General features: G+C 42.1%; 2 protein-coding genes across 3 annotated transcripts; both read left to right on the forward strand.

Moving 5' to 3' along the window:
* Positions 1–274: 274 nt before the first annotated feature.
* Positions 275–17044, forward strand: rtn2a (reticulon 2a). Of its 2 annotated transcripts, XM_069668580.1 has the most exons (10): positions 275–634; positions 1539–1592; positions 2666–3223; positions 5513–5719; positions 10382–10589; positions 10972–11110; positions 13449–13518; positions 13610–13656; positions 13734–13792; positions 15833–17044. In XM_069668580.1, the coding sequence occupies exons 1-10, from the start codon at positions 604–606 to the stop codon at positions 15906–15908; spliced, it is 1449 nt and encodes a 482-aa protein (XP_069524681.1). In that variant the 5' UTR covers positions 275–603; the 3' UTR covers positions 15909–17044. The 2 variants fall into 2 exon arrangements, with proteins under 2 accessions (XP_069524681.1, XP_069524682.1); XM_069668581.1 differs by lacking the exons at positions 275–634; positions 1539–1592; positions 2666–3223; positions 5513–5719 and adding an exon at positions 7447–7532.
* A 2384-nt stretch (positions 17045–19428) lies between these two features.
* rhoub (ras homolog family member Ub) lies at positions 19429–25994 on the forward strand. The gene is made up of 3 exons (XM_069668369.1): positions 19429–19799; positions 21702–21760; positions 23936–25994. Exons 1-3 carry the CDS (start codon positions 19583–19585, stop codon positions 24389–24391), a joined length of 732 nt encoding a protein of 243 aa, XP_069524470.1. The 5' UTR covers positions 19429–19582; the 3' UTR covers positions 24392–25994.
* The last annotated feature ends 415 nt before the right edge of the window (positions 25995–26409 follow it).

Below are 26409 nucleotides of genomic sequence, written 5' to 3' on the forward strand. Positions count from 1 at the left end.
GGTCATGAATTGTGAAACACCAACATTTCATATATTTGAAATTGGGATATTATACAGATTATTAAAACATGGTAAAGCTGACAAACCTAACATACTGGTACGGACTAGACCTAACTGGAGATTCAGCCTGTCCTGCCCACTTTAGCTTTTGTATATGCTCTTGTAATTCATTATTAATGACTTCATACTCCCTCTCCTCCAGCCTGCCCCTATAGGATCCTGAGCTGAAATCACATGACGAGGGAGGAAGAGAGACGTGAATGGGAGACGACAACAGGCTCAGGCAGGCGCAGGGACACACTCATGCTTCTCTCTTTTTGCTGTGTTACAACCGCTGCAGTCATAACGATGCCAGAGGAGATGAAGGGAGGAGGGAAGGATGCTGGATTGAGGCAGGCAGGGCGGGGCTGCTGAGTGACGGAGCGGGAGGCAGCGGAGTGTGAGAGGAAGCTGCTCAACAGAGGACCAAGAAGCAGAAGGAGGAGGAGGAGGAGGAAGAGAGAGAGAGCATATTCACAGGACGTGAGAGCCGGCAGCAGAGGAGGAGGAGGAGGCACTGGGGGGCTTCCAGACTGGATGGGCCCAGCGATGCCTTGATGGAGCATGGGCCAGGTTTTAGGATTCTCCCACTGCCGTGAGTCTGCTTTTGTTCTGTTGTTTGCACCTGTGAAGGAGGTCTGCATTTGTTTATTTCACTGTACCTTCGTCACATGCTCTCGCTCAGCATCTTTGCTTGCTAACTGCTGTAAGCATCGTATTTGTTAGCTCAGTCTCCCCCTCCTCTCCCTGCCTACTCTCCATTCCTCTCTCCTGCTCCTACCTTTAATAAACACATGGCTGAGTGGATGGATGCAGTGCAGAAAAGAGATGTATCCTCTTGTTTTTGCTTCTGTTCTTTGCAGATATTAATGTGTCTTTGTGCAAGAGGGCTTGCTTCTAGAAACAAGTTTTTTGTCCCTAAAAGCTTCTGTTGTGCTTTTATATTTGTTTTATTAAAAGGTTTTTGTCACAAATTCATATAGATGTAGATATTCTCTACATTTAAATCTAATCAGATTATTTGCATGCGTAGAATAGAGAATATGCAGCACTATTTGCACGGCCTGGAGTGATTTATTAGCTCATGTCATGCTGGCTATCCAATGTAGTGGAGGCCTTTTACTGCTGCTCGCACAGCTCTGAAGGAAATGAGTCTGTAGCCACTGACCTGTATGCAACTGAAATCATCATGTTAGTTGGTCTTAAATTAAGATATGCACAGTATATATAGTATAGTATGTATAGCAGATTGTAGTGTTATCTTATATAGAGGATATACAATTCAACATGACGCACAGTTCACTGATACAACTTTTCAAAATGACTCATACAAGATAGTGCGATTGTCTAATCATTTCATGTTAGTGCACATGTGCCGAATATTTTGAGGGATGAAGATTAGACAGTGGAAATAATTGGTTTACAGCATCAGCACTGATATTTCAACCAATGTGTTTGCTTCTACTTGTAGATTAATATGTAATGTTGTTTTCTTTCAGAGGAATATGGCTCTGTGGCGTCCACTCCAGACTCTACGCCCCCGTGCACTGATGGTAAAAATGCATGTCCATCCTCTGAGTAATACTGTCGCTTCCTGTTAAGTATACTTTTTTTTTAGAGTTTTATTTTTTTGTTAGTAGAAACATAGAACAATTGAGGGGACTAGGACATTACAGTATTTTAAAAGAGATATTTTAACAGTCTTTATGGTTATAGCTTTCCCATCTTTCCCAATATTCAGGGTAGAAGTCTTTTGCTCCATGCAGCGGATAGAGCCTATAATGTTCGTAAGGACTAAAGGTGGGGGGATTCCTCTGCAGCCAGCATTTTGTAATTGGTTTTTGCATGCAGCAATTAGAATCTTCAAAATGCATGTGTCTCTTTTACTGAGGATTTTTTCCTCAGGTACGACAAGGCGAAAGAGAAACCGAGTTTCCCATCCAGGGTCTCTGACATTAAGTGGCCCACTTTTTCAAGACCAAAAACTATGTACATAATCTGCTGAAACTGCTCCACACTCCCTCCAGCAGGAATGCTGTGAACCGCTGAATTTAGATTTCTGATTGGAGGTGAAAACGAATCGGGGTCTTCCAGCAGAAGCGGAAGCGGACTGGGTTTCCCATATTTGAAGCCTCCGATATTTCTATGTTAGCTTCTTTTCCTCAGCTTTATGTAATTGGTGGGGTTTTTATTCAGTAAGGTGAAGCCCTTTTTCCGATTCTGCCTTTAGAGATTATTGAATTGTGAGCGTCTGTTATTATACTTGTCTGAATAAGAGATTCCTGCCTCCTTAAGTCTGTCTTTGAACCTAACGTTAGAAGAAAACATCTGAGCATCTCTCTCACCTTTAAAACACCAGCACTAAGGATCAACGTTTAAACACAGGAGTATAAGAGCTACATTTGGGAACGGAGATGTTTATGCACTTTTCAAAGAGGATTGCATGCACTTTAAAGTGCACCTTTTTTTCTGAGACTTCAAGACACACCTGGCTGCTTTTATCTGACAAATCTATTTATTACAAGCTCTGGCTGTCTGACACTGAACTAGTACACACACAGTTAGCAGCAGTCTCTCTATAATTGGGAGTTTAGGGATAATGCTTCTTTGTTTTGTCTCCATTCAGGTGGAAACGAGGAGTCCGAGCTGTGCGAGCTGCAAACAGCCAGGGAATGGTCTGACGATGATTTGGGAGGAGACGGAGACCCAGATGATGATGAAGGACTGGCTTCATCCCCGTCCATCTGGGGCACGCCGCGACAGCACTCCCTCGAGCTGACTTTCTCTTACATCGCCATCGCCGAGGCCGAAGCGGTCGGAGCCTCGCGGCACCTCCGGGACCGACGCAGGGCTGGCTCTCGGGGGAGTCGCACTCCTCTGATTCGCACGGACACCCTAGAGACACTGTTGGACTCCCCTGACGTGGACTGGGACCCTCAAGCCTTCCTCACTAGGGAGGAAGAAGAGGAAGCAGAAGAGAGGAGAGAGCAAGAGAGGGCAGCGTTGAGGAGGGAGCAGAACAGACAAAGTGAGACTATTACGATCCAGCCCTCTCCCCAGAGTCAGGAGCCAGATACTCAGGAGAGAGACGCAGGAATCCAAAGAGAGGAGTCGTCAAGCAGTCAGACTGTTCAGCCTCCTACTCTGTCCCTGTCTTCCCAGGATCCCTCACAGACACTTCAGGGTGAGAAACAGGAAGTGGGGCTTGTTTTATTCCATGTATTATTACATAGAGACATAACTGAACAGGCTATTTGCTCAAGTGACACTTAATTTCAAGTAGGCGGTGAAGTACAGTAGATTATTTACACTGCTCTATTTAGCTTTGACATCAACATGAACCTTTCTTTTAATTAACTGCATGAATGTCCCTCGAACACGCCTGCCTTTAGCTCTGGCTGCTAACATACTAAAACAGAGCTATTGTCCTATACCTTCCAAACTTGTAACCTGGTAACATTTGAGATAAAATAGGCCATTTGTTTGCAGGATGATGGTTTATTTTAAATGTTAACATATAGTGCACAAGATTTCCACATCTAGATTTTTGCGTCTCCAAATGATCCGAGTGCTTACATACTCTACCTCCCTGTCTGCTAGCGTGAGTGTAAAACCATAGCATGTCAGAAGCTGCTTATATATTCTTATTTAAGATGACCTTAACTCTCTTACCTTGAGGCGGACTTGATGTGATTTGGCATGGAGGCAGACATTATGACACCACATGACTAAATGTAGATGGTGGCAGGAAGTCAGTGGGCCTTTTTTTTTGGAAAAGCCCCTTGAGGCATTTCATCGTCTTTTTATGCAGTCATTTAAGTGTCATATCATCCGAATGTTCATATCTTCCTCTTCTTGAGCTCACTTGTGTTAGATCTAGAAATATAGAACACTAAACTATGAAAAATCACACATTTGACTCGTGATTCTGGATCATTTTTAGATGTATTTGCAGCCCATCTTGTCCTTCAGTCCTTATTCATTGGGTATTTTTTAGCCGTATCATGAAAGTAAGAGTCCAGTCGTTCCATTATCAGCCATTTCAGAGCAAAATAATGTATTTGGATAACTTTGGTTCTCTTTGGTAGCACTTATGGAGGTAAACGGTAATTGCGGGAGCACAGATATCCAGACGGTGTCGCATGTGTGACGTCCACGGTTGGCTCCGGTTTTAACTCTTGATTTTCCTCGCTTTCCTTTTTAGACTGTTTGCCTTCATCTGAGCGTCAAATTTGGTTGTTTTTTTTCTTTGGATTTTCACTTATTTTTGAAGTCGTATCTGTAGTCATCGATCTTTTCTTTGTTTATTTATTTATTTCATGTTTTTTTGTGTAGGGACAAGTATGAAGCAAGTAAACCGATGCCACACACTACAGCAAGCCTTGGCTAATTTGCAATGCCCGTCCCTGGATGGGCCTTTAAAATACATGAAATCAACAACAAATACACAAGAGACAGTACAAAACAGACTCAACAGCAATAAGACAGATATAACAATACAGGATACAAAATACACTCCTACATTAAAACTTAATGTAGAACAGGGAGCACAAAATCATACATGATTACAAGACTGAGTCCTCTTCAAAAACTGTTTCAGTTTGAGTTTAAAATGCTCCCAGTCACGGTCCAGTTTGAGCTCTGCAGGTAAGGCATTCCACATACTGATCCCCTGAACAGAAAAAGCGCTTTGTCCAAGTGATAACTTACGAAACTTAACTTACGAAAGGGCACCTTACTATGTTCAGCCATAGTAGATTACTGTTTACTCACAACGCTTGAAGAGACAGGAAAAGCAGCCGCTTAGCTCCGCCTACCCTCCCTGGCAGACCAACCACTGCTGGGTGATGGAGAACGCGTCACTAACTGGGCGCCGCTTGTGTCTTTTTCCGCGAAAGTCGCACCAGACACCCAGTCTGTAATAATACTATATACTGCAAATGCAAAGACTTCCATCCACAGGCCATATGCTCAGTCAGCATTGTGTTACCTCATTCGGCGATACAGTGACATAACAGACATTTATTTACATGAAAAGCTTTGAGATTATATCTTTAACTCCCAAAAGCAAATACTTTCATACTCATTATCGGATTCCTAATATTTTATGGTCTTTTTTTTTGTATATGCTTTATAAAGTCAGTGAAAGTGGCTTAAAATGAAAAGAAAACATAGATTGAAAATACAAGATCAGCCTTGAATAAGCAGTCTTGCAACAGACCTTATGAATTGGTAATAATAACTTGAGACGAGTAACTATAGGAACATTTTTAAATATAAAAAAAGTAAGAAATATGTAATCCTAAAGCAGACACAGAAAAATGTTAAGGTTCAAATATTGTGGCACAATGTGGTTATAAACATGTAATTAAATAGCTTTTGTAAGTAATTTAAGTTAATGCTGAGCATGTGACAGAAGGAAGTGGTGATGTCATCATGATAATGACATCATCTTTTTTTTTTTTCCCGGCAGCAGCAGCCTCTCCGACCCCTGAGCCAGAGTCTCCCATCTCCAGGGAAACCATTTCAGTCAAGCTGCTCACATCTGTGCGACCCAGAGGAGCGGCGTCCTCGTCGCAAGATGCCATCGGTCTAAACTCTCAGGAACAGCTGGTCAGCGATCACTGGTTTTCAGCACTGAACCTATCAGAGGACTCGACAGTATGCACCCACATCGCAGGTACAAGACTCACAGCTGTACCTTTAAATGTTGTCACTCTTCTTTCTGACCCCTGTCCTATAACCTCCCCCCATCTTTGTCTTGTTGCTAAGCGATGTCATTGCACTCGGCTCATTAATCGATGCTTTAAATACAGATCAGATTTCGCTGCATGGACCTTCAAGAGCAGGCGGACAGAGATAGACCCCCCCAGGAAAAGCCTGGCTGTTGATTGTGCCTCCATAGTAGCCCGCCTCTATTGGGATTTCAGGCATGATTGTGTTAATTATGGGGAAAGCATTTCTGGCATTGGCTGACTTTTAGGAACTGCATGCCATCACCGCTGATGTCAGAGTGTATCACTGTATGACACAGAGTAAGAGACGTGTGTCTGCAGTTTCTCTGTGTGCAGGTTTGTCAGAGTTCTTCGGCCCTTTAGTGATTGAGAGACGGAGAAAAAGGAGAAATATAGACAGTGAGATAACATCCTGTCTTCCAGCTTGCTGGTATTTTAAGTGGACTTTGAGCCAGAGTAGAGCTCAGAGTAGAGCTCAGAGTAGAGCTCAGTCTTATTTTAGCGGATGTGGGGGGCAGTGAAACCTCACATTGATGAATGTGTGGTCAGGCTGATGACAGAGTTTAGGGTGTCCTGAATAAATAGCACACATGCATCTTTTGGAGCGTCGCATTTCTCCTGGTTTTATTACGAACTTTTAGAGCCTGCAAACTAAACCCTCAGTTTTTAATTGGTTCTAGCACAAAGGAAAAAGTAGACAAAAAGCTGGAATTAAACGTGCTCTCAGACTCTGAATCTTGGGTCAAGCTCTTGAAAAACACATTTTGTAGAACATCATGTAGGTACTAAGGATGTGAAGTTTGGCCTTTGGTTTCCAAAAGGTATGTATCATAGTAGAACTCATAGCAGAACACTTGAAATGACACCAAACTCTACTTGTTGATAATGCAAGGGGTTTGTGTTTCGTTCTAAATACTAGCTTTGTGCTATTGTCCAAAGGTTTCGGTAAACAAACAAGGGGTAAGGTCGGTACAAATCTACAATTAAATGTAGGATTATTTTGTTAGCGTGGTTCCTCCATACCTCTGAGTCATGTTTATTTATTTAATGTTTATTTGTATAGGGACTGGTATGAAGCAAGTAAACTGATGCCACACACTGCATTTTTTTTTCACTACAGCATTTATAGCCTTGGATAATTTGCGATGCCCGTCACTACTAGCATACAGTTTTATACAGTGAAATATACAGGTATACAGGGAACGTACCAAGTATTGCCAAGTATACTTAATTCCCAGTTTTTAAGATGAAATAAGCTTTATTTTGGCAGCTTTTATTTGAGAAAGTTAAATCATCCCCCTGAAAATCCAGTTACCCATCTTTGTATCGTCAGTCGGGGTTAAAGGTTTGGGCTTGCGTGGTGACATAACCGAAAGTTAACCCTGCTTCTCCTGTTTCAGGTGTTAGACAGCACATGAACACGAACCTAACTCTAAATAACTCTGCGCTGAAATTAATTCACTCTTATTCAGGGCGACCTTTTGCCATTATAAGGAATTTCAGTGATTTTAGGGGGGATTGTGCATCATCTCTTGTGTCATCTTTTGACTATGTGTGAATCTCTCACAGTCTCAGAGTAGGGTCGTGGGCGGAGCTGCGAACAAGATTATTTTAGGCTGTCAGGCCTTTGGACTGCTGAGCGAGCAGGGGGTGGCCAAAAACAGCTCAGAGGGGCGAGGGGGAGCACAGCGGGACAGAAAGAGGGACAGAGGGTGTAAAGGGAAACACTGGGAGCTGCAACCAAAATGGCCAGTAAAGGTGAGACTTTGACTTAAAGCGAATTTGAGTCCACCTATGCAGACGATGTCTAGGTATTCGCTTACAGTCGTGAGCTGACAGCCTGCTACTGCAAAGAGCCGTGTTTGAGTTCAGTGAGAAGAGCTGTTGATTCAAGTGTGAAGGGCTGGAGACCACTTACAGTCTCTAGTAGTGGACTGTTGAGCTGCCTGACTTTGGTGTTCTGGTGAGAAAGCCGGACTATCAGGGGACTGAAGGTGGGAATTGAGCCGATTTCTCGCTTCTCTCTGATCATTTCACAAGTAGAGTCTCTGGAGAGTGTCTGGCTTTAACTCATGAATCAGTAGCCTCGATGTGAATTTGCCTCCGCCAATCAAATGAGTATAAACTGTGCTGTTGTGGTATGCTAATTGCAGATGGCTGTTGTAACGTGTGATAACTTTGCCGGCTGGGCTCTCTTACATTTTAGTGTTTCCTCTTCGGGGCTGTAGAGCTGGCACGAGCAGAGAAGTTACAGGCTACAAGACTTCCTGGTTATGTGATAGAGCTGAAATAAGCTGGGTCAATTAAAATAGATATTGATGCTAAAATGAGAGGATGTCAGGGTGGTTGAAATTATATGTGAATGAGACGTGATGTTCTTTTTGGTTAATTGATTGCTTCTTATAGTCACTCACTCACTGCTTATTTGTATAAAGAGTAACTAAGGCAAAGATTAGTTCAGATAGATCAGTTGTGCTGGTTTACAAAGAATGTCCTAATGTTTTATCTGAGCAGTTAAAACATGGTGGGTAGTTGATGCTGTTGAGTCAAATGGATTAGAGGTAGTATTATTGCAGTATCAGCAGATAGCATTATGCAGCTGCACATGAAGTACACTCGAAGTATTTTAGTGTTAGCACGACAGTAAATTAGATGGCAATAGAAAGATACAAGATTTGAAGGGTCTGAAGTTCCCCTAAAGTGTTTCTGAAAGATACAACGTTTATCAAACCCAACGCTACAAAGGTGTCTTTTTTTCCCCACAGACCTGTTCATGATGTATATTGCCTTCTTGCTGAGAGTGAGATGAGAAGATTGACACCTCTCTTGATGGTTAAATATGAAACTGGAGCATGCACGCAGTTAGCCTAGCTTAGCATAAAGACTGGAAACATGCTAAAAGCTAGCCTGGCTCTGTCCAAAGTAACCCACCAGCACTTTAAAGAAAGCACACTAATTAACATGTTATCAGGTAATTTTTTTATCTGTGCAAAAACTGTAAGTAGGACTGGAGGAAGTCACATGGCCAAGAAACATAACTTACCGCCATTTTTATGCTAGTTTTTGTACAGGTTGAATAAGATGCAAATAGGATATATATGTAGCGCTTTAAAGGTGCTAGTAGCTAGAATTTGTTACCTTTTGACAGAGCCAGGCTAGCTGTTCTCCCATTTCCTGTCTTAATGCTAAGCTAAGCTAACAACTGCTCTTGGTAGCTGTATATTTACTTGACAAATGAGAGAGTGCCCATCAAACCTTGGAGAGTTTAGCAAATACGCATACACCCAAAAATAATTAAATATTTATTTAAAATAAGAACTCTAAGGCTTAACCATCCACTTTGCAAAGTGTTTGATGTGTAACTTCTTACATGCCTCCTGCAGCACTACGACATAGTTGCGGGGTTGCAGGGTGCGGGTAGTTTTACATTAAAGTACAGATATAGTGGTGTATTCCATATATGTATATTGTTAGTAATTCTGTCCCAGAAGGACAGCAGCACACATTGTGGACAGGTGTGTTCCAGAGGCATCATGGGTATTAATTGTGTGCAGTGATGCTTATAAATAATCCACCTGCTGTCAGTGCACTCTATTCAAAGAGGCTTCCCTGTATTGTTATGCTTAGGCTTAGCATTTCACTGAATGACGAACACAAAGAGGTTCGCTGTGTGACAGTTCTGTACCACAAACATACCCTGTAATTACACAGCACAGAAACACTGCTCTTACTGTGGTCTGTGTGCTTTTGTTTTATGGCTGTTTAATCGTGCATCATATGTAAATTTATAAAGGCTTTGCATTTTTATTTGAGGGAGGAGAATGTGGTGTTAAAAAAGTTACTTAAAGGAATCAATCGATCAGAGATAATCTGCTGCATATTTTGAATGTTTCTGAATCTTTGGACGCCTCGGTCTCCACAGCAGCTGTTGCTGGGTTACAGTAAGGGACACCGACAGGGTGTGGAAAAGGGCCTGCTGACGGACTGACGTGTACCAGCAGGTGCTGTGAAATGCTGCATTTAAATTCTCCCCAACCGCTTGCCTTCCCTCTTTCATCTGAGGGCTAAATTTAGCCCCAGTCGGAGCCTGACGTGTCCTCCTAGCTGCTGCTGCTGCTGTGTGTCCTCTCCTGCTGGAGGCTGGAAATCCCTCACTGCCTCAAGGCTCCCGCTTCCACACCTCTGGCCTCTCTTTCCCGTTTCATCCCCGTGTAGGAACTACCGTATCTTCCTGCCACTCTGTCTCCCCCGAGAAACCCCCCTTCCAAAAAATGAAAGATCCTTTGGTCGGCCGAGGGGCTGGAGGCTGAGTGATGTTGCTGCAGCCGCACTTTGAAAACCAGCAAGGATGCAGTAATTCACAATGATGTCAGCTGTGTGCAGCAAGAAAACCTGCTTAAAAAAATATAAACCAGCCCGAAGGAAATATTTTACATGAGATTGTTACAGTTCCATCAGTAGGAAAATCAATTGTCTAGTTATTCATCTCTACCATCTCAACAGCCTCCCTACTCCTTATTTCTTCATCTGCTTTACCTGCATCACTATATCCATCTCCTGTCCTAACCTTTCTTTTCTCTTCCTCTTCCTCTCTCTATGTCTTTCAGTGATGGACCTGATCTACTGGAAGGACACGGAGCGGACAGGCATGGTGCTGACGGGGATAGTGGTCGGCCTGCTGTCGCTGTTCCAGCTCAGCATCATCACTGTGGTCTCCACAGTCTCCCTGGCTGTCGTGTGCTTCACCATCTCGGTGAGAATCTACTACCAAGTCCTCTACATCCTTAGCTGGGGCGATGGAGAACACCCCTTCAAGTAAGAGGCTACGCTTTTAGTGTTTCGTTTCCCCCTCTTTTCCTTGTCTGTCATCCTTTTAAAAAGAACTGAGAGATCTTAAAACTGTAACACTGCATAAATGTATACTGTAAATAATTAATGTGGTTGTGTTTAATGTTTAAAGTTATGCCCTTCTTATGTAGGAATGACAGCTCCATATACTACATTGATTACAAAAGCCCACTGGAGAGCCTTTTGACCTTTAGATGCTGACATGAGCGACAGGAGGGGATTTATATCGGAGCTCGGAGGATTGCAGCCAATGACCCTGAATCACTGTGTCTTTAAACAGCATTATGTGGTTGAAACTAAAAGATGGATGCACCCCATTTCCTCTCTTTGTTGTCTTTCTCCCTCTCAGGTCGTACTTGGACCTGGACATCAGTTTCAGTGGAGACGAGGCCGACCGCTACATGCAGAAAGCCGTCGTCATGGCTGTGTCTGCGGCAGACTCTCTGAAGGGACTGTTTTTTGTTGGAAACCTGTTTGAGTCCCTCAAGGTGAGCTATAATTAAATGTGTCCTTCTGTGTGTGTGTGTGTGTGTGTGTGTGTGTGTGTGTGTGTGTGTGTGTGTTAAGTCTGTTGTCGCCTCGCCGCTCTTAACGACCTGTTCTCAAAGATTTGCTTCACCCTGTCCAGAACCTCTCCTCCCAATTAACCCAGACATCAGTCCATCTCTACATGCTTTCATTCTGCGCCTTTATCCTTCTTCTTCCTCCGCTCATGACTGGAGATGACATCGTCATGCCAACCGTCTGTCTCATTATGCTGAAATATGACGACTGCTCATAAATTAGGGCAAAATCACTGACGGCAACTGTCAGCCTCAGTGACAGTGATATTTTTCTGATCATGTGGAAAGCAGTCTTGTTGGAAGAGAAATCCTGTCTGATATATTTGAATTGGTACTAACAGACTAAAAAAAGGCTCTTCATCCCGCCTCTGGGTATGCCGCTGTTGCTCTATGTAAATATTTATCTAGCCTAATTATATCTGTCCGTATTCGTCCGTTATCGTCACGCACAGTTTAAATATATATATAAACATTATTCGCTTTATGTTTCTCTGGGAGCTAATTCGTAAGGGGCTGTAGTTTTAAAACAGCCTGTGAAAACATGAATTCATCTGGATTCTCATTTTTACATGTTAAAGTAGAAAAATAGTAGTGCACTGAAGAACTGAAATACACAAACACATTTTTAATATTGTTTTTATTGATGCAGGATGACATCATATTTAGGGATGGGACAAAATATCGATACTTCAATATATCGTCCTCCTGACGTGCTATACAATAATTGATAGGCCGGCGCCAAATATCGATATTTTCATGGCACTCTAAACAGATTTCCCTGCGATTGTGACTCTCTGCATCACAACGTCATGACTCCTCGCGGTGGCGCTTATGACGTGAATGAAGGTTACGTGAATGGATATTGTTTGGCCGAAGAAGTTAATCAGTATGTATCAGATGTATCATTCTATAATTGTGTTGCAATAAATCAATTATCGCAGAATCGCTGTGTCGTGATATTATCGCTATCATGGGCCTCGTATCGCGTATCGAATCATATTGTGAGTTACCCTGGGATTCCAACCCCTAATCATATTAAAAGGTCAGGCCAGGGGGCGCTGGTTTAGCTCAGTTGGTACAGCAGGCACCCCATGTACAGAGGATACACGCACGACCATTTGGTGCATGTCATCCTCCACTCTCTACTCCGCACATTTCCTGTTCCTGTCTCTCTTGCGCTGTCCTTTATATTAAAGGCAAAAAGCCAAATGTTTTAAGTCTCGTACACAACAAGAGTGTTTGCTTTAAGTGAATTGATAAAGCCATGCTACTATGTGTATGCACAGTAGTAACAGTGCATATATAGTAATTGAAGATATGTGCATAAACCTGTAATTACACAACAGTCATCACATTAAAGCATAGCACCCACTAATCCTTATAAATATTATGTACTAAGTGTAGGGTACATTTGATGGCATATCACATTAGATATAATTAAACAATATGATTTAGGCCTATTTTAAATATGAAAATCACTTGCCAGTTCTTGACTGGATAAAGTTCATATAACTTTATAAATAAAAAAGTATAAATAAAAGTTTACATGACTTTCTTGTGATGTCATTTGAACTCATTTCCTTCAGTGACACTTTTGTGCCAAACATCACACTAACAGTTTAGAAACTATCTTACTATGTTTAATTCTTACTATCATTGTCAGCTGAAATGTTCATACAGATTTTTTTTAACATAAAATCAGAACAAAAACAAATCAGTTGAGTTCAATGTAATTACGACATTTCAGTGATTAACAGCAGCAGTTAGTGAGCACACAGACTTAACACATTTACAGTAAATGGTGAGTCAGTGGGAGCTGACTGAGCCCCTAAATCCCAGCGCCTCCCGGTCTCAACCCTGACCTGGCCGGTATGTGACATGGCACACAGGAGGAGGTACGCGGAGACGCCCGGGATCATCTGGAGTCTCTTTCCATCTGAGACAGGGGTGTCCCATATCAGGGCAACACTGGATCCCAGGCGCAGCGCTCTGACACTGTGGGATATAAGGGGAAACACTGCATCCCATATTTGGAGTCGCATACTTGGAGCTCTCCTTTTTCCTCATCAAGGGGAAAATTAGATTGGATATGAGATGAATATCTATGATGTAACACAGGGTTGGAATTATGCAATGCTGCTTCATGATTTACTGCTTTCTTAAAGAGTGAAAATAAAACCACATAAAGCAGCGTTGGGGGGGTTTCCTGTCGTCGGTTTATGGGAGTTAAACTAACTCTTGGCTGTCTCTCTCATGGTCTTAGTTGCTGTTTCTGATTTACCTTGTGACGTTCCTGGGAGACCTGTGCAATGGCCTTACTCTACTCATCATCAGTAAGAAACCAATATCACCACTGGTAATATAAAATGTGTTAACAGACTGTACACGGACGCTTCAACAACTCTACTTTCCTTTCTTCTGCAGGTGTTATCGCTGTCTTCTCTCTGCCACTTTTCTACAGACAACGCCAGGTAAGAACTCTCTTAATTACTTCTTAATACCAATCCTTTCAAAATCCCTAAACATTTATATTTCTGTTATTTAACAGGAGCAGGTGGACAGCTACATAGCAAAAATCCAGGCCAACATTGACAACATCAAGGACACGTGAGTATGGCGCCATCTTCTGGCACAATGTGGCCATTAACACAAATCTATTGGTACTTTGCTGCTGAGGCAGCTAATGGTCCCTTTATTTAAAGGGTCTGTCCCATTAACAATCCTTGTTAGTAATTTAGTGTCTAGCTGTGCTACACTGAATGTAGCTCACTGGGACACGCTTAATAAAGGAGAAGATCCAGTTCCTTTACAAAAGCAGCGACTGCATTAAGTGCTAACCTTTTGTCTAGCTTGTCTTGAGGGTGATAATATTAGCAACACTTTTATTGTTAGATTATAAGTTTAGAAGCTTTAAGCAACTTGTTTACATCAAGTTAACTGCTTAAGAACATTTATAAAAGCCTTATGAATAATAATAATAATACATTTTATTTGTATAGCGCTTTTCTTTGTACTCAAAGTCACTTTACATCATTAAAAACAACTAAAGAAACAAAATAAGAATAGCAAAAGAAACACAATAAGAGGAACTATGAGAAAAAAGCAGTTCTAAAAAGGTGGATCTTGATCAGAGATTTGAAGGAAGTCAGGTCAGTGCAGTCTCGGATGTGTTGGGGTAGAGAGTTCCAGAGGGAGGGGGCAGCTGTGGAGAAAGCTCCGTCGCCCCAGGTTCGGTGCTTGGTTCTGTGTGGCAGAGAGAGGAGGTTCGCATCAGAGGAGCGGAGGCTGCGGGAGGGAGCGTGGCGATGGAGCAGGTCTGTAAGATATGAAGGGGCCTGGTTATGGATGGCTTTGTGGGTGAGAAGGAGGACCTTGAACTGGATGCGTTGAGGAACACGGAGCTGGGGGAGTTTCTGGAGGACGGGGGTGATGTGTTCACGGGAGCAGGAGTGGGTGAGGAGGCGTGCAGCAGAGTTCTGAATGTATTGGAGTTTATTGAGGACTTTGGAGATTGAACCATAAAGGAGGCTGTTGCAGTAGTCAATTCTGGATGTGATGAAGGCATGGATCATGGTTCATTAAAATTGTTTATAGTCGCATTACAAACACATGATAGTGTTTAACCTACATGTCATATTTAAACTTTAACTATGCTTTTATTTGCTTTATAACCTTATTATATATTCGTAAGTAAAGACACTGTTAATATGTGCATTATAAAGAATTTATTAACCTTCATATCAATCAATCAATCAATTTTTATTTGTATAGTGCTAATTCATAACAAATGCTATCTCAAGACACTTTACATAAAGAGTAGGTCTAGACCGTACTCTATGTTATATTAGAGCAACAACAGAGAAAACAGACGTATTGCTACAATACCAGTAATAATGGTGAAAGTATGTTTAATAATAGCACTAACAGCAAAGTCTGATAATAGACTGATAGGTCTAATATTAACATTAACTACATAATGGAGTCTGAGTTGTAGTTGGAGTCGAGCAGCTCTTAGATTCACATTAACAGTTATAATAATGATAATAAAAGTAAGACTGATATTTATAGTTGTAGCAGTTGGAGTCAGGCAGGTCCACGGCAGCACTGCAGTCAACCACTGATCTTACTTTTGATCCTATAACTGCAAAAGGCTTTGTGAAGTCTTGGTCAGTGCGTCATAAAGCATTTATGAATCTTAATAATGCATCATTCCAGCTTTAGATACTGTTCCTCCAAAAAGCAAAGTAAACTGTTAAGTATACATAAGTATTTATTTATCTTTATTAAGCAACAAAAAGCTTAGTTAAGGTTGAAAAATGACAGAAAAGGTGAGTAAGACTCAATAAAGGTGTTTCGTAATGTTAATACATGTATTTAAAAAAGTCATAAGGCTTCTTTAACAGCTCATAATCAGTCCATAAAAGTTTCTTAAAAGTGCTTCTGAATGTGTTATAATCTAAATACTAAGGTTTTTATGATGCTATCCCTAAAACTTATATGGCCATATTTTTAAATATATACTATTATACTAAAAATTACCCCAAACACCTGTTCTTAATGTGCACATAAAAATTACAAACCACACTGTCGGTTTAGGGATGAAATTTGACATTCTGTACTGACTCCTCGACTGTTTCTCCTCCACAGCTTTCAAAGACTCGCCCAGGGCGGTGGCCCTCCTCCTGATCCGACTCCTGGTGGCGCCAAACCCAAATCCCAGTAAACACTGGTGGACAGGAACTTAAATAAAGCTCCCGGAGTCACAGGCTGTCACTCAGATGTCTTACCCAGCAGTCTGTGATCAGAGCTCCACAGAACGGAGCTCCAGAGACTGGGGAAGGGGAAGGGAGGAGACTTAAATGGACAATGATGAAGATCACGCATGGTACTTTATACTCTAACTGTATCTAGGTTATGGGGTTCGAGGTTGGGGTTTGGGTTTAATAATAATCAAGGTGAAATCAAGGTGTATGAATCCTGGATGAGACTCTCGCTGCTGGCGTCAGAGATGCACAGACACAGCGTGTCGTATTCGTGGAAGTATTCACTGTTTTTAATATGTAAAAATGACTCAAGAAGTGTCTTAGATGATGGAAAGCTGTAGTCCAAATGAGGTACTAAGACCAGGAGCGGAAAGTTCCCACGCTGACAGCTGTTCACCCGAGATAAGGGAAGTCGTTGTCACGGTGATTTAAACAAGGGGACAAAATCCGGGGTCGTCATTATTCATGGCAGCATAAAACTAGCAAGTACGGATGCATGTGTCAGCACATGTTCTTATCTGAATGCATATTCATTCTCATGACGGTTTAGTGTGTTAGTTTGTATGCAAGTATGAGTGTGTTAAATTAAAGTCACGTTTGTTCTTTATTTTCTGTTCATTCACATTTCTTTAAATGTTCTGCTGGTGATGTTTTCTCATATTATTTCATCCCTTACACCACTAGGGGCAGCTTTCCTTCACTCATTGATGTTAATGGGAAGTTGAAACATAATATTCAGAGATACAGATATATCCCTCTGCTACAGCCTCAATAATCAAGATGTATCATAAAAGGAATGAAATCACTTTACAGGAAGTTCCCCACAGATCCGCTCTGAGCTATAATGTGATCATTTCCAGCCTTGTGAAGGAATGTGGGAGTGAAATACAGCAGGTGCCTTTCTAACTGCAGGTTATTGTGCATGATCGGATTCACAGTACTCACGGCTGCTGACAACAGCTTACTCGTCCTCCCATTGCCTTCCTGAGAATGGTGTTTTGTATGTGTACGATGATTGTGTGATAGAATATGTGTGCCATGACAAGGTATCTTATACAGAATTGTAAGTAGTTCAATTTTAGGAATAATAAAATGATTCAGGATACACTGCAGCTCGCGTCCACATTTACCTTCAGTGCTTGTTTGTGAAGCTCTCACCTAAATGTGTCTGTTCCTTTGCTTTATAATTGCATAATTCAAGTGTGTGCTGCAGAGAAAGCACTGTTTTGTTAACAGACGTGATCCGTGAAACCCAAACATGATGGCCCATTGGCATTCATGTGCTGCTTTGTATTGGATCTACACACACAACTGCAACTGCAAATTTGTATGATTTTTTTCTACCGTGGATTTCTCTCTCATTATCCATACAGGGTATGGATACCTGAACTTACACCTGGTCAATCACAGGGCTGATACATAAAGACAGACATCCTTTCACGCTCGCACTCACACCTAGAGGCAGATTAGAGTCACCAATGAACCTAACAAGCATGTCTTAGGACTGTGGGAGGAAGCCATGCATGCACCGGGAGAAATGCAAACTCCACACACTTCGTCTGAACCAGGGTTCGAACAAAAACCTTCTAGCAGTAAGGGGGGCAGTGCTAACCACTGCACCACCGTGCAGCCCTCACTTAAAAATCTCTTGTCAAAATTGTATTTTGACTTACTCCTGTAAGTCAAGTCAAACTCACTGTTTTGTCTCAATAAGTCCACATTACCAGAGGCTTAGTTTTTTTGCTGCTTGGATGATAAATTAATTCATTATGGGGCCATTTATTAATAAACTAATTCCAAACAAGTAATTTTAAGTCCATCTAAAATGAGTCATTAAACGATCATCAAATTCTCTATATATACATCTATAAAAATCTCTCCCTATATATATATTTATACATATATATATATATATATATATATATATATATATATTTTTTTTTTTTTTTTTTTCCCCCTTCCCCAAAATGTCTCTCGGGCCTGATGAGACCTCCTGGCGGGCCGCATCTGGCCCGCGGGCCGTATCTTTGACACCCCTGCATTACGTGCATTGTAGTTGTACTACACTGATTATTTTCTATTCTTTGGAAACAACACCATGAAAATAAACACTATGAAAAGAGGCGTATGAATGGTAACTTTTCTTCCACATACTAAGATCGATTCAACATATAAAATAGATTTATTACATTATATATTTAACTACAGAAGAGACTGAACCAAAATCATGCAAATAAAAGCAGTGGGCGCAACATGAATACTTTAATTCAAATCGTACTTTGTGCAGGCCCCATCATGGCTAGGACGCCACAGAGATGTCCGCTTTGGTTCAGATAATTGCAGTTGAGCCACAAACTATAATTTAGCTGTAAGTATATTATGCCAGTGAGTGTGAGCGTGAAAGGTTGTCTGTCTCTGTGTGTCAACCCTGTGATTTACAGCTATCAGTCCAGGATGTACCCCGCCTCTCGCCCAATGACAGCCGCCCGTGTCCCTGAACAGGATAAGCGGTATAGATAATGGATGGATGGATATTATACCAAAGATTCTGATTATTCTTATAGCTGGGTTGTGTTGCAGGTTTGATGATTTTGGAAATTGGTGTCTCATTTATTTTTAATCTTTCCTGCATTTGCACACCTGATTTATAATTATGGTTGTGCATTTTGCATTTACATGTGACACTTGTGAAACTGTGTCGACCCTCACTTGACCTTTGAGTGTTCAGGCAGCTCTGCTTTTCTTGCATCCAACCACAAGGAGGCGACAAAAGCCCAGTAATTACTTCCATCATGTGTTTCCAAGTGTGTCTGACTGTTTGTGACAAGGAGGCAAGATCACCTCAGTCACAGACCAGCTTGAAAACTACACAGAGATGGAAAGTTATTTTGTCCATTTCTGTGCACATATAGATTGTAAGACCCACCACCTGTCTTGTGCTTTATTCTCCTGTAACTTCAGTCTACAGCTGTTACTTACAGGCTCAGCTGGCTACAAGTCAAAGTAGGTCAGGGGGTCTGAGCTGAACAGGTTTGAAATTACATGTGTCCAGCTCAAAATGGACATCAAGGTTGTCTACTTCTTACCGGTGAGGACAAGTCTGGACTTGCACAGTCCAACTCAATGAGGCCTGGGAAATGACACAGTTGGTTATGCTGTGTGATTTAGATGTACAAATTCAAGATAAAGAATTAATATAAAGAAAAATACAGATGAAACAAGTATTTTCCTTTCTATGCCGATTCACTAAAGAGAAGTACGAGTTATCTTCCAGCTGCTTCATAATTATCTTCCAGCTGCTTCAAAATAATAAATGTTTTCTGGTACTTTCTGGTAAAGTCTGTTCAGCCCTCCACTGCAGGGAGGTGAGGTGGGCGGGGTTAGTCAAATCAATCTGAAGATAAAACGCTTTAGACCCGCCCTCACATTGTAAACTGCACAGTCCCAGCCTGTAGCATCATAATCTGCCATAGAGGATTTGGCAGCGCGCAGGACAGGAGCACAGCTTTTATGCACGAGTCCCAATCGCCATCACACACAGTTTGCAAGCTCATTTTAGAGAAGAAATCCTGTTCTCATGGTGGGTCCTTCATCTGCACGGAAAGGAGAGCTCGGTGAAGTGCTGACCGATTGAATGTCACCTCCAGACAACATGGATTACAGCCGGACTATGGCCCCTCCGGTGCCCCCGCACAACCCCAAACCCACCCGGCCAGGGCAGGCGCAGGAGCGGCTGCTGAAGTGCATCCTGCTCGGCGACGGAGCGGTGGGAAAAACCAGCCTGGTGGTCAGCTATACGACGAATGGATACCCGACCAAATATGTCCCTACTGCTTTTGATGACTTTTCAGGTAAGCCAAATCCAAAAAGGTCTTATTCTTTTTATTTAATTGTTTATTATTAATTGCGGAAAAGGGGGAAATAATAGTATAGTCAAGGATTGTCAGCCCTCATTTTCGTGCTTTAGGGGGTTTCACAGACCTTTCTACTTGTGCAAATATAGTGTTTTATTGTACAGATCTTGGAAATCCAATACGTTAAAGCTTGGTGAATTTAAAGATAATTGTTCCTGTTTAGAAGTTAGCCAGTTTCTCACTACCTGCCTCATCTGACCTCTGACCCCTGGCCTCTTCCTCAACTTCCAATTTTAAAGCTGTCATCCTCCATATATTCCATTCTTACGATAAAAGTGTTTGCATTTCCTATTCTCTGTCTCCCATTAGCGTTAATGCACATCAGGTCTCCTCCCTGGTGTAGCCAGCAGGTTTCCATTTGGCTCAGTTCCACTTTCCAAAGCGTCTCACTTGTTCCATCAAGCTTTGTTTACGTCTTGATAAGAGCAGAGATTAAAATCCTTCAAAGGGGAAACTTGTTTGAACTGATCGGTGTTGGCATGAAAAAATACACCTGTGACCTGCTGATTACCTTTATCTTTTTCACTTTATCATGTCCTTAGCTTTTCTATAGCTAAAACCCCTCCTCTGTTAGATGCAATACTATAACTGACAGTACTGATATATCAAAAATCACATTAACGTTTGATTATTCTTATTTAGCATCAAGGATTGACTTGACGTTGTTTCCTGTAAACTGACATGTAAATTTAAGCATCACATTAATCGTCAACATTAATTTCACCAATTTTCTATAATTACACTGATGAGCTCTAAAACTAACAACTTGGCCCAAAGAAATCCAATAAAACACTCACTGAGAACACATACACACCGCCCTCAGACGAGCCCTGGCTCAACCCTCCCGTACAGAACACACAGCGTCTCTGGTTCAGGGGTTTTGGATTGCACAACTCTGCCTATTGTTGTCAGCCTTGACCCTTGGAGCCCTCTCCTCTATACTGGAATGGGCACATCTGTTGCAGTGGCTCAGAGGCAGAGATTGTCTTTCAGCCGGGGCCTGACAGAGACTGATTGTGCAGTTGGGGGGCCCTTAATGGTGATGTCATTTCTCGGTGCCTGGAATCAGAGCGTCCTCTTGAAAGCTGACTTCTGGGCCGTTACGCAACGCCACAGGTGGTGGCAGAGACGCGGTGGAGAGGGGACGATAAGAGCAAGTTTTGGTGTGGAAAATCAAAGGAGTATCATATGTCAGGGATTAGGAAATGATTACACAATGGCAGCCCTCTCTCTCTTTCAGTCTCCTTTCTTCCCGCTCTTTCTCCTTGCTTTTTGTTGATGCCTGTCTTACTACTTGAATAGTTCCAGCAAACTCTTTGATCAGGTGGCATGACCGACCGCACACTCCAGGCGTATTGTAAACGTTTCCATGTGCCTGCTGCTCTGCATTGTGCTCGCTCTTCTGAAAAGAATAAATGGCCCCATAATGAAACTCTCTGTAAGATGACTCATCCACTTTTCCAATCCTGAAATGAGGCCTATTGGAAGAGAGTCACTGCACAAACAAAATCTGCTCTGTTTTTTACCCCCCCTATTCGACAGCCTTTAAATGGCCTCTGTCAAAACACCAGAGAGAACAAAGCTCACAGAGAGGTCCCAGTAAAGTGTTATGGTCCCAGCAGTGACTGGCAGGGTGGGTGGGCGAGACGGGGCAGGCCGTCTGTGGGCTGCAGGAGCGGAGCAGGGGGTCTTTGTGTTTTCAACTGGCAGACTTTTGTTTATTCCAGAGAATAATTATGTGTGTTCGCTTCTGAAGTGTCAGGTGGGGCTTTATGGCACACACAGGCTGAAAGTCATCACAACAGCTGTGGCTTATTGTCTCTGTCTCTTTGTCTACAGCTGTGGTTCAGGTGGATGGAAACCCAGTGAGACTCCAGCTGTGTGACACTGCAGGACAGGTGAGTTCTGTTCACACACAAACACACACTGCATCCCTGTATCACCTCCACAACTCATTTTGCTACTAATAAATGTGACTTGATAGCCATGCTGGTGGTAGCCTTAGCACTTAGTCTCAGTGCTAGTTAGCAAATATTAGCTTGCTAACTCATTCAAATCTGTTTTGAATATAAAAAACGTTATACCAGCTTTACATCTACATTTTAGCATTGGCGTTGTGAGCATGTTAGCACACTGAAGTTAGCATAAAGGCCAAAGCACTCCTGAATTTCCTATCTGTCTCTCCACTTAGTTTTAAGTGCTAATATTGGCTGCTAACACATTAAAATCCGATTTTAATATAAAAAACATTCTACCAGCTTAACATCTGCGTTTTAGCATTGTTGTTGTGAGCATTTTAGCACACTGAAGTTAGCATTAAGGCCAAAGCACTCCTGACTTTTGGTCTCACCACTTAGCTTTCAGTGACCAATGGCAAATGTTAGCTTGCTTAAACATTCAAATATGATTTTAAATATAGAAAACATTATACAAGCTTATGTTAGTGTTTTCATTTTGAGCATGTTAGCATGCTGTTGTTAGCATTTAGGTCAAAGCGCTGCTGTGCCTGAGTCCAGCTTCACAGAGCTGTTAGAATCTTTTAAGCTAATTTTAAACTAATTTAGCATAAATACCAAACAAGCAAACCTTCCAGCTAAAATCATATTTCTCTTATTTTAATATCATTGTCTGTCAAACACCTTTAAATGTGGGACTGTTGCTCTAAATAAACTGGGCCATCTGAGCACAAATAGTAGGACTTTTTGATGGTAATTTTCTATTTTTTGACATAAGATAGATTAAATAAATCATTAATTTTTAATATGGTACTGTTGCCAGCTGCTTCAGGTAGCTCGTCTATGTATGAAATACAAAATTCCTCAGCTCTGCTGTCAATCTTGGTATAAGTACGGGCTCGCCTGTGGTGGGGCAGTGATATGGTTTGTAGGGAGCTGGAAAAGGTTAAACGCTGATGCAGCAAACAAACCCTGAAAATCATTTGTCTCTGCTGTGGGTGAAGGACTTGGTGGTAAAGGGAGTGTGCCAGGCAAAAGTTATTGACTCATTATAATGTTGGTACCGTGGGGCAATACTGGAAGGAACTTGTTGTGAAAGTGTTTTTATTTCCCCTGGAGCATGTGTGGTTTTTTTTATAATCCCGCTCGACAGAACCCCGCCTGGGAGGGAGCAGAATGTTTGACGTTCACAAACACTGCGAGGGCACTGCCAGTTCCACACAGAATCAAACACAACTTGGCTGTAAAGTGGAACGAGGCATTCAAACAAGCCTCTAATACATGTAAAACCTCACAGCGTGTTGCAAGCTGCACACAGTGTCAAAGCTCGGCACACAAAGGCACACACACACACACGCAGACAAGCTTGGGCAAACACGGGCAGATAAAAGTCGGCAAACACCTACTGTACTTAAGCAATTTCATAAGAGGGGAGCTTGGGCCAGAAACAGGTCTGGGTGCGCCAAAGAGAGAGAGGGGTAGAAAGTGAGTGAGAAAGAGAGAAATGCTCCAGAGAAAAAGATAACAGCTGCCGCCAAAACTGATAAACAACGTTGCTCCTTTCTCTGAGATATGTGTGTATAATCTGCAGATGGACTCACGTCATCAGATCGCAAAGTACAGCCAAAGCTTGTGTGGGAAACAAGTCGATAAGTGTCCACTGCGTTTGTTGAGCCTTAAAGCCAAATATATGTTTTGTGTAACTTTAGTTGTTTTAAAATCAGGAGGAGTGTTGTGTTGGCAGAGGGGGGGGGATTAGAAGGTGTGTGGTGGAAAGGAAAGGGTTAAGAGAAAGGAGGAGAGGTTTGTGTGGTTTCTGCAAACCTTAATCTGTGTGCTCAAGGGTGTGTGTGTGTGTGTGGGCCTGGCTAGTCAAGCTGTGTGGCTCCAAAGTGTTAATTTAAAGGATTACTGTAGATGATGGGCGACGCTTAAGTATACTTTATATAAGCACATTGTAAAATCTATTTAGACAGTTTTTTAATTGAATTAATTGTTGCATAATTTGCTTTCCTTTGATATTATAGCACTTGGCTGAATGTGCATTAGTGTGTGTATGGAGGATGTTTGCCTCATTATTCACATGACTAAATTGCTATCTTTCTGTTTCTCCATCAGGATGAGTTCGACAAACTCCGCCACTTCTGCTACAGCCGCACCGACGCCCTGCTCCTCTGCTTCAGCGTGGTCAGCCCCGCCTCCTTCCAGAACGTCTGGGAGAAGTGGGTCCCCGAGATCCGCCGCCGCTGCCCCCTCACGCCCATCCTCCTCGTGGGCACGCAGTGCGACCTGCGGCAGGACGTCAAAGTGCTGATCGAGCTGGCGAGGCGGAGGGAGGCGCCCGTGCTGGAGGAGGACGCCAGGGCGCTGTCGGAAAAAATCGGGGCAGTGACGTACGTCGAGTGCTCGGCGCTGACTCAAAAGAATCTAAAAGAGGTGTTTGATGCCGCCATCGCTGTGGGGCTGCGGCACTCTGACAGGAGAGCGAGGAGGGAGAGGAAAGTGCGAAGCACTGCCGATAAGATGAAGATGCTCTCCAAGTCCTGGTGGAAGAAGTACGTGTGCGTCCAGTAGACAGAGAGGAGACAACTTCCTGTGACTGATGATAAAACTGGAACTTATGACTTATTGGTGGGGACTGAGGTGGATGTAAGAACTCTAGGGGATGACTTCAGATCTGGCGGCCATAATGACTTTAATTCAGTGGCGAAAAAGCAGCAGAGCTTCGTTGGGATCTTTTCAGTCTGACCAGAAAAGTTCCTTTCGTTTATGCCTAAGGACAGAGAACATAAGGCTCTAACACTGTCTGCTCCTCAGAGACAGTCTGAACTGTTAAACGTGACTGTGACCAGCATTCAACCAAAAATAATGGAGCTAATAAAGTTTTATGGCACATGGACTACAAATAATACTGGACGTGGCCAAAGGAAATGTGAGCTGACTCGGAGGGGAGGGGATGTTGTGTAGTAAAAGCGTACTCCTCCTGTGTGTTTGATTTGATACTGTTGTTTAACAAAGGATATTATTTTATGTGTTTTACACTGTAATTCAGCCCCAACTCTTCTAAAAGATCATTTTCATTTCACTTAAATCAGAACAAGAAGTTAATAAAAAACTTCTCAGCTTAAATCAAAGATAAAACAGTACAGTATCTACATTTCAGGTTGTAACTGATCAAAATTATTTTCACTCATTCTCTTTTGGATTACAATCAAATGTAAATGAGTATAAATTCTTGAGTTCTTTTTAAGCCGTGGTTTGAACATGTCGCATATGTTTGTTGTCCAGCCATCAGGACTGTATAACAGTAAGCTCCTGTAGGGATTTCTCTACACCAGCTTGTGTTTGTGCCACATTTTGATGTGATGATTCAGCCGTCACTCTGTTAGTCGACCACACAGTCAGAGGTCTGTAAGCTCCTCGCCAATATACGCCTACTGCAAGATTAATGCAACAAAACATGGGAGATTCAGAAGTTTCAGTTGATCCCTTTTGAATAAGGGTTCAGCCAGTTTTAACTGTTACATGGTTGCAGCAATAAGTTGGGTGGTGCCACTGTACATTGCACTTAACACGCACAGTCTAAACACATCACTAAAGTCTTGCCATGCAATGGCCTTTGGACCAGTGATGTGAATTAGACACAGAGCAGGTAAATGCATCCATAGTGCTTGAGATGTAGGTTTACTCAGAGTCACTCAGTGCACTACCCGCTGGTTTCAATGATCACAGGGTCTTTCTTTGTCATCACAGTCAGGGCCTTAAACAGATAATTATCCGTCTTCTTCGGTCAGTACGTCGGAGCTCTCTCTCCTCCTTCTGAAATGATCCAGTAAATGAGGTGAAATCACCAAAGAGACTGATCCTAAGTTTGCTTCTTATTTTTCAGAAGCCTGTCGTTCAGCTCTGTCTGTTTATCTGCTCCGTCTGGGCCAATAACTGATCGACAGCAATACAGAGCAGGTGTATGAAATATGTATGTCATTATGTATGTTACATAGTAATCATTTATGATGTTTGTAATGTCACCAGGAGAAATCTGTGTGTACATATATAAGTGACTCAGTCATTGGCTGTGCAGTCCGACTCTAAATGGTACTTACAGTATGAGTGTGTCAGTTGGTGTCTGATTTGTTGAGCTGTATGAGCGGAACACAATAAAATGTGAAATATTTAACCTGCTCTCTCTACTGTTGACTCTTTCATAGCGATATGCTATCTCCAGTGTCACACTCTGGAGGTATTTATGTGATGATAAGAGTGTGTTGTTCTCTGATTGATTAGTGAGGCCAAAGGTCATTAGAGCATCAGCAGGTATTCTAAAGGATGTCATGTGTTCAAGACACTTGCTACACAGAAAACTGGACCTGGTCCACAGTCAATACAGAGGTTTGCAACCAAAATGTAGCTTGATAGGCTACTGACGAAACCCTTACAGCGCTAAACCTGCTTTAAGTAGAAAGACACTTTTTTAACTTTGTGAAAAGAAATGCTTGCATGCTTGAAAACCAACTTTGATACTTATTAACAACACCATATAAGTGTCCTTAGAAATGTATTATTTCGTTACTATTAAATTAAAAACTACAAAA

This window comes from Semicossyphus pulcher, unplaced genomic scaffold, assembly GCF_022749685.1.
Source record: "Semicossyphus pulcher isolate SPU_LCO1_2020_fin unplaced genomic scaffold, fSemPul1.0.p SCAF_19, whole genome shotgun sequence".
In the NCBI taxonomy this organism is placed as follows: domain Eukaryota; kingdom Metazoa; phylum Chordata; class Actinopteri; order Labriformes; family Labridae; genus Semicossyphus; species Semicossyphus pulcher.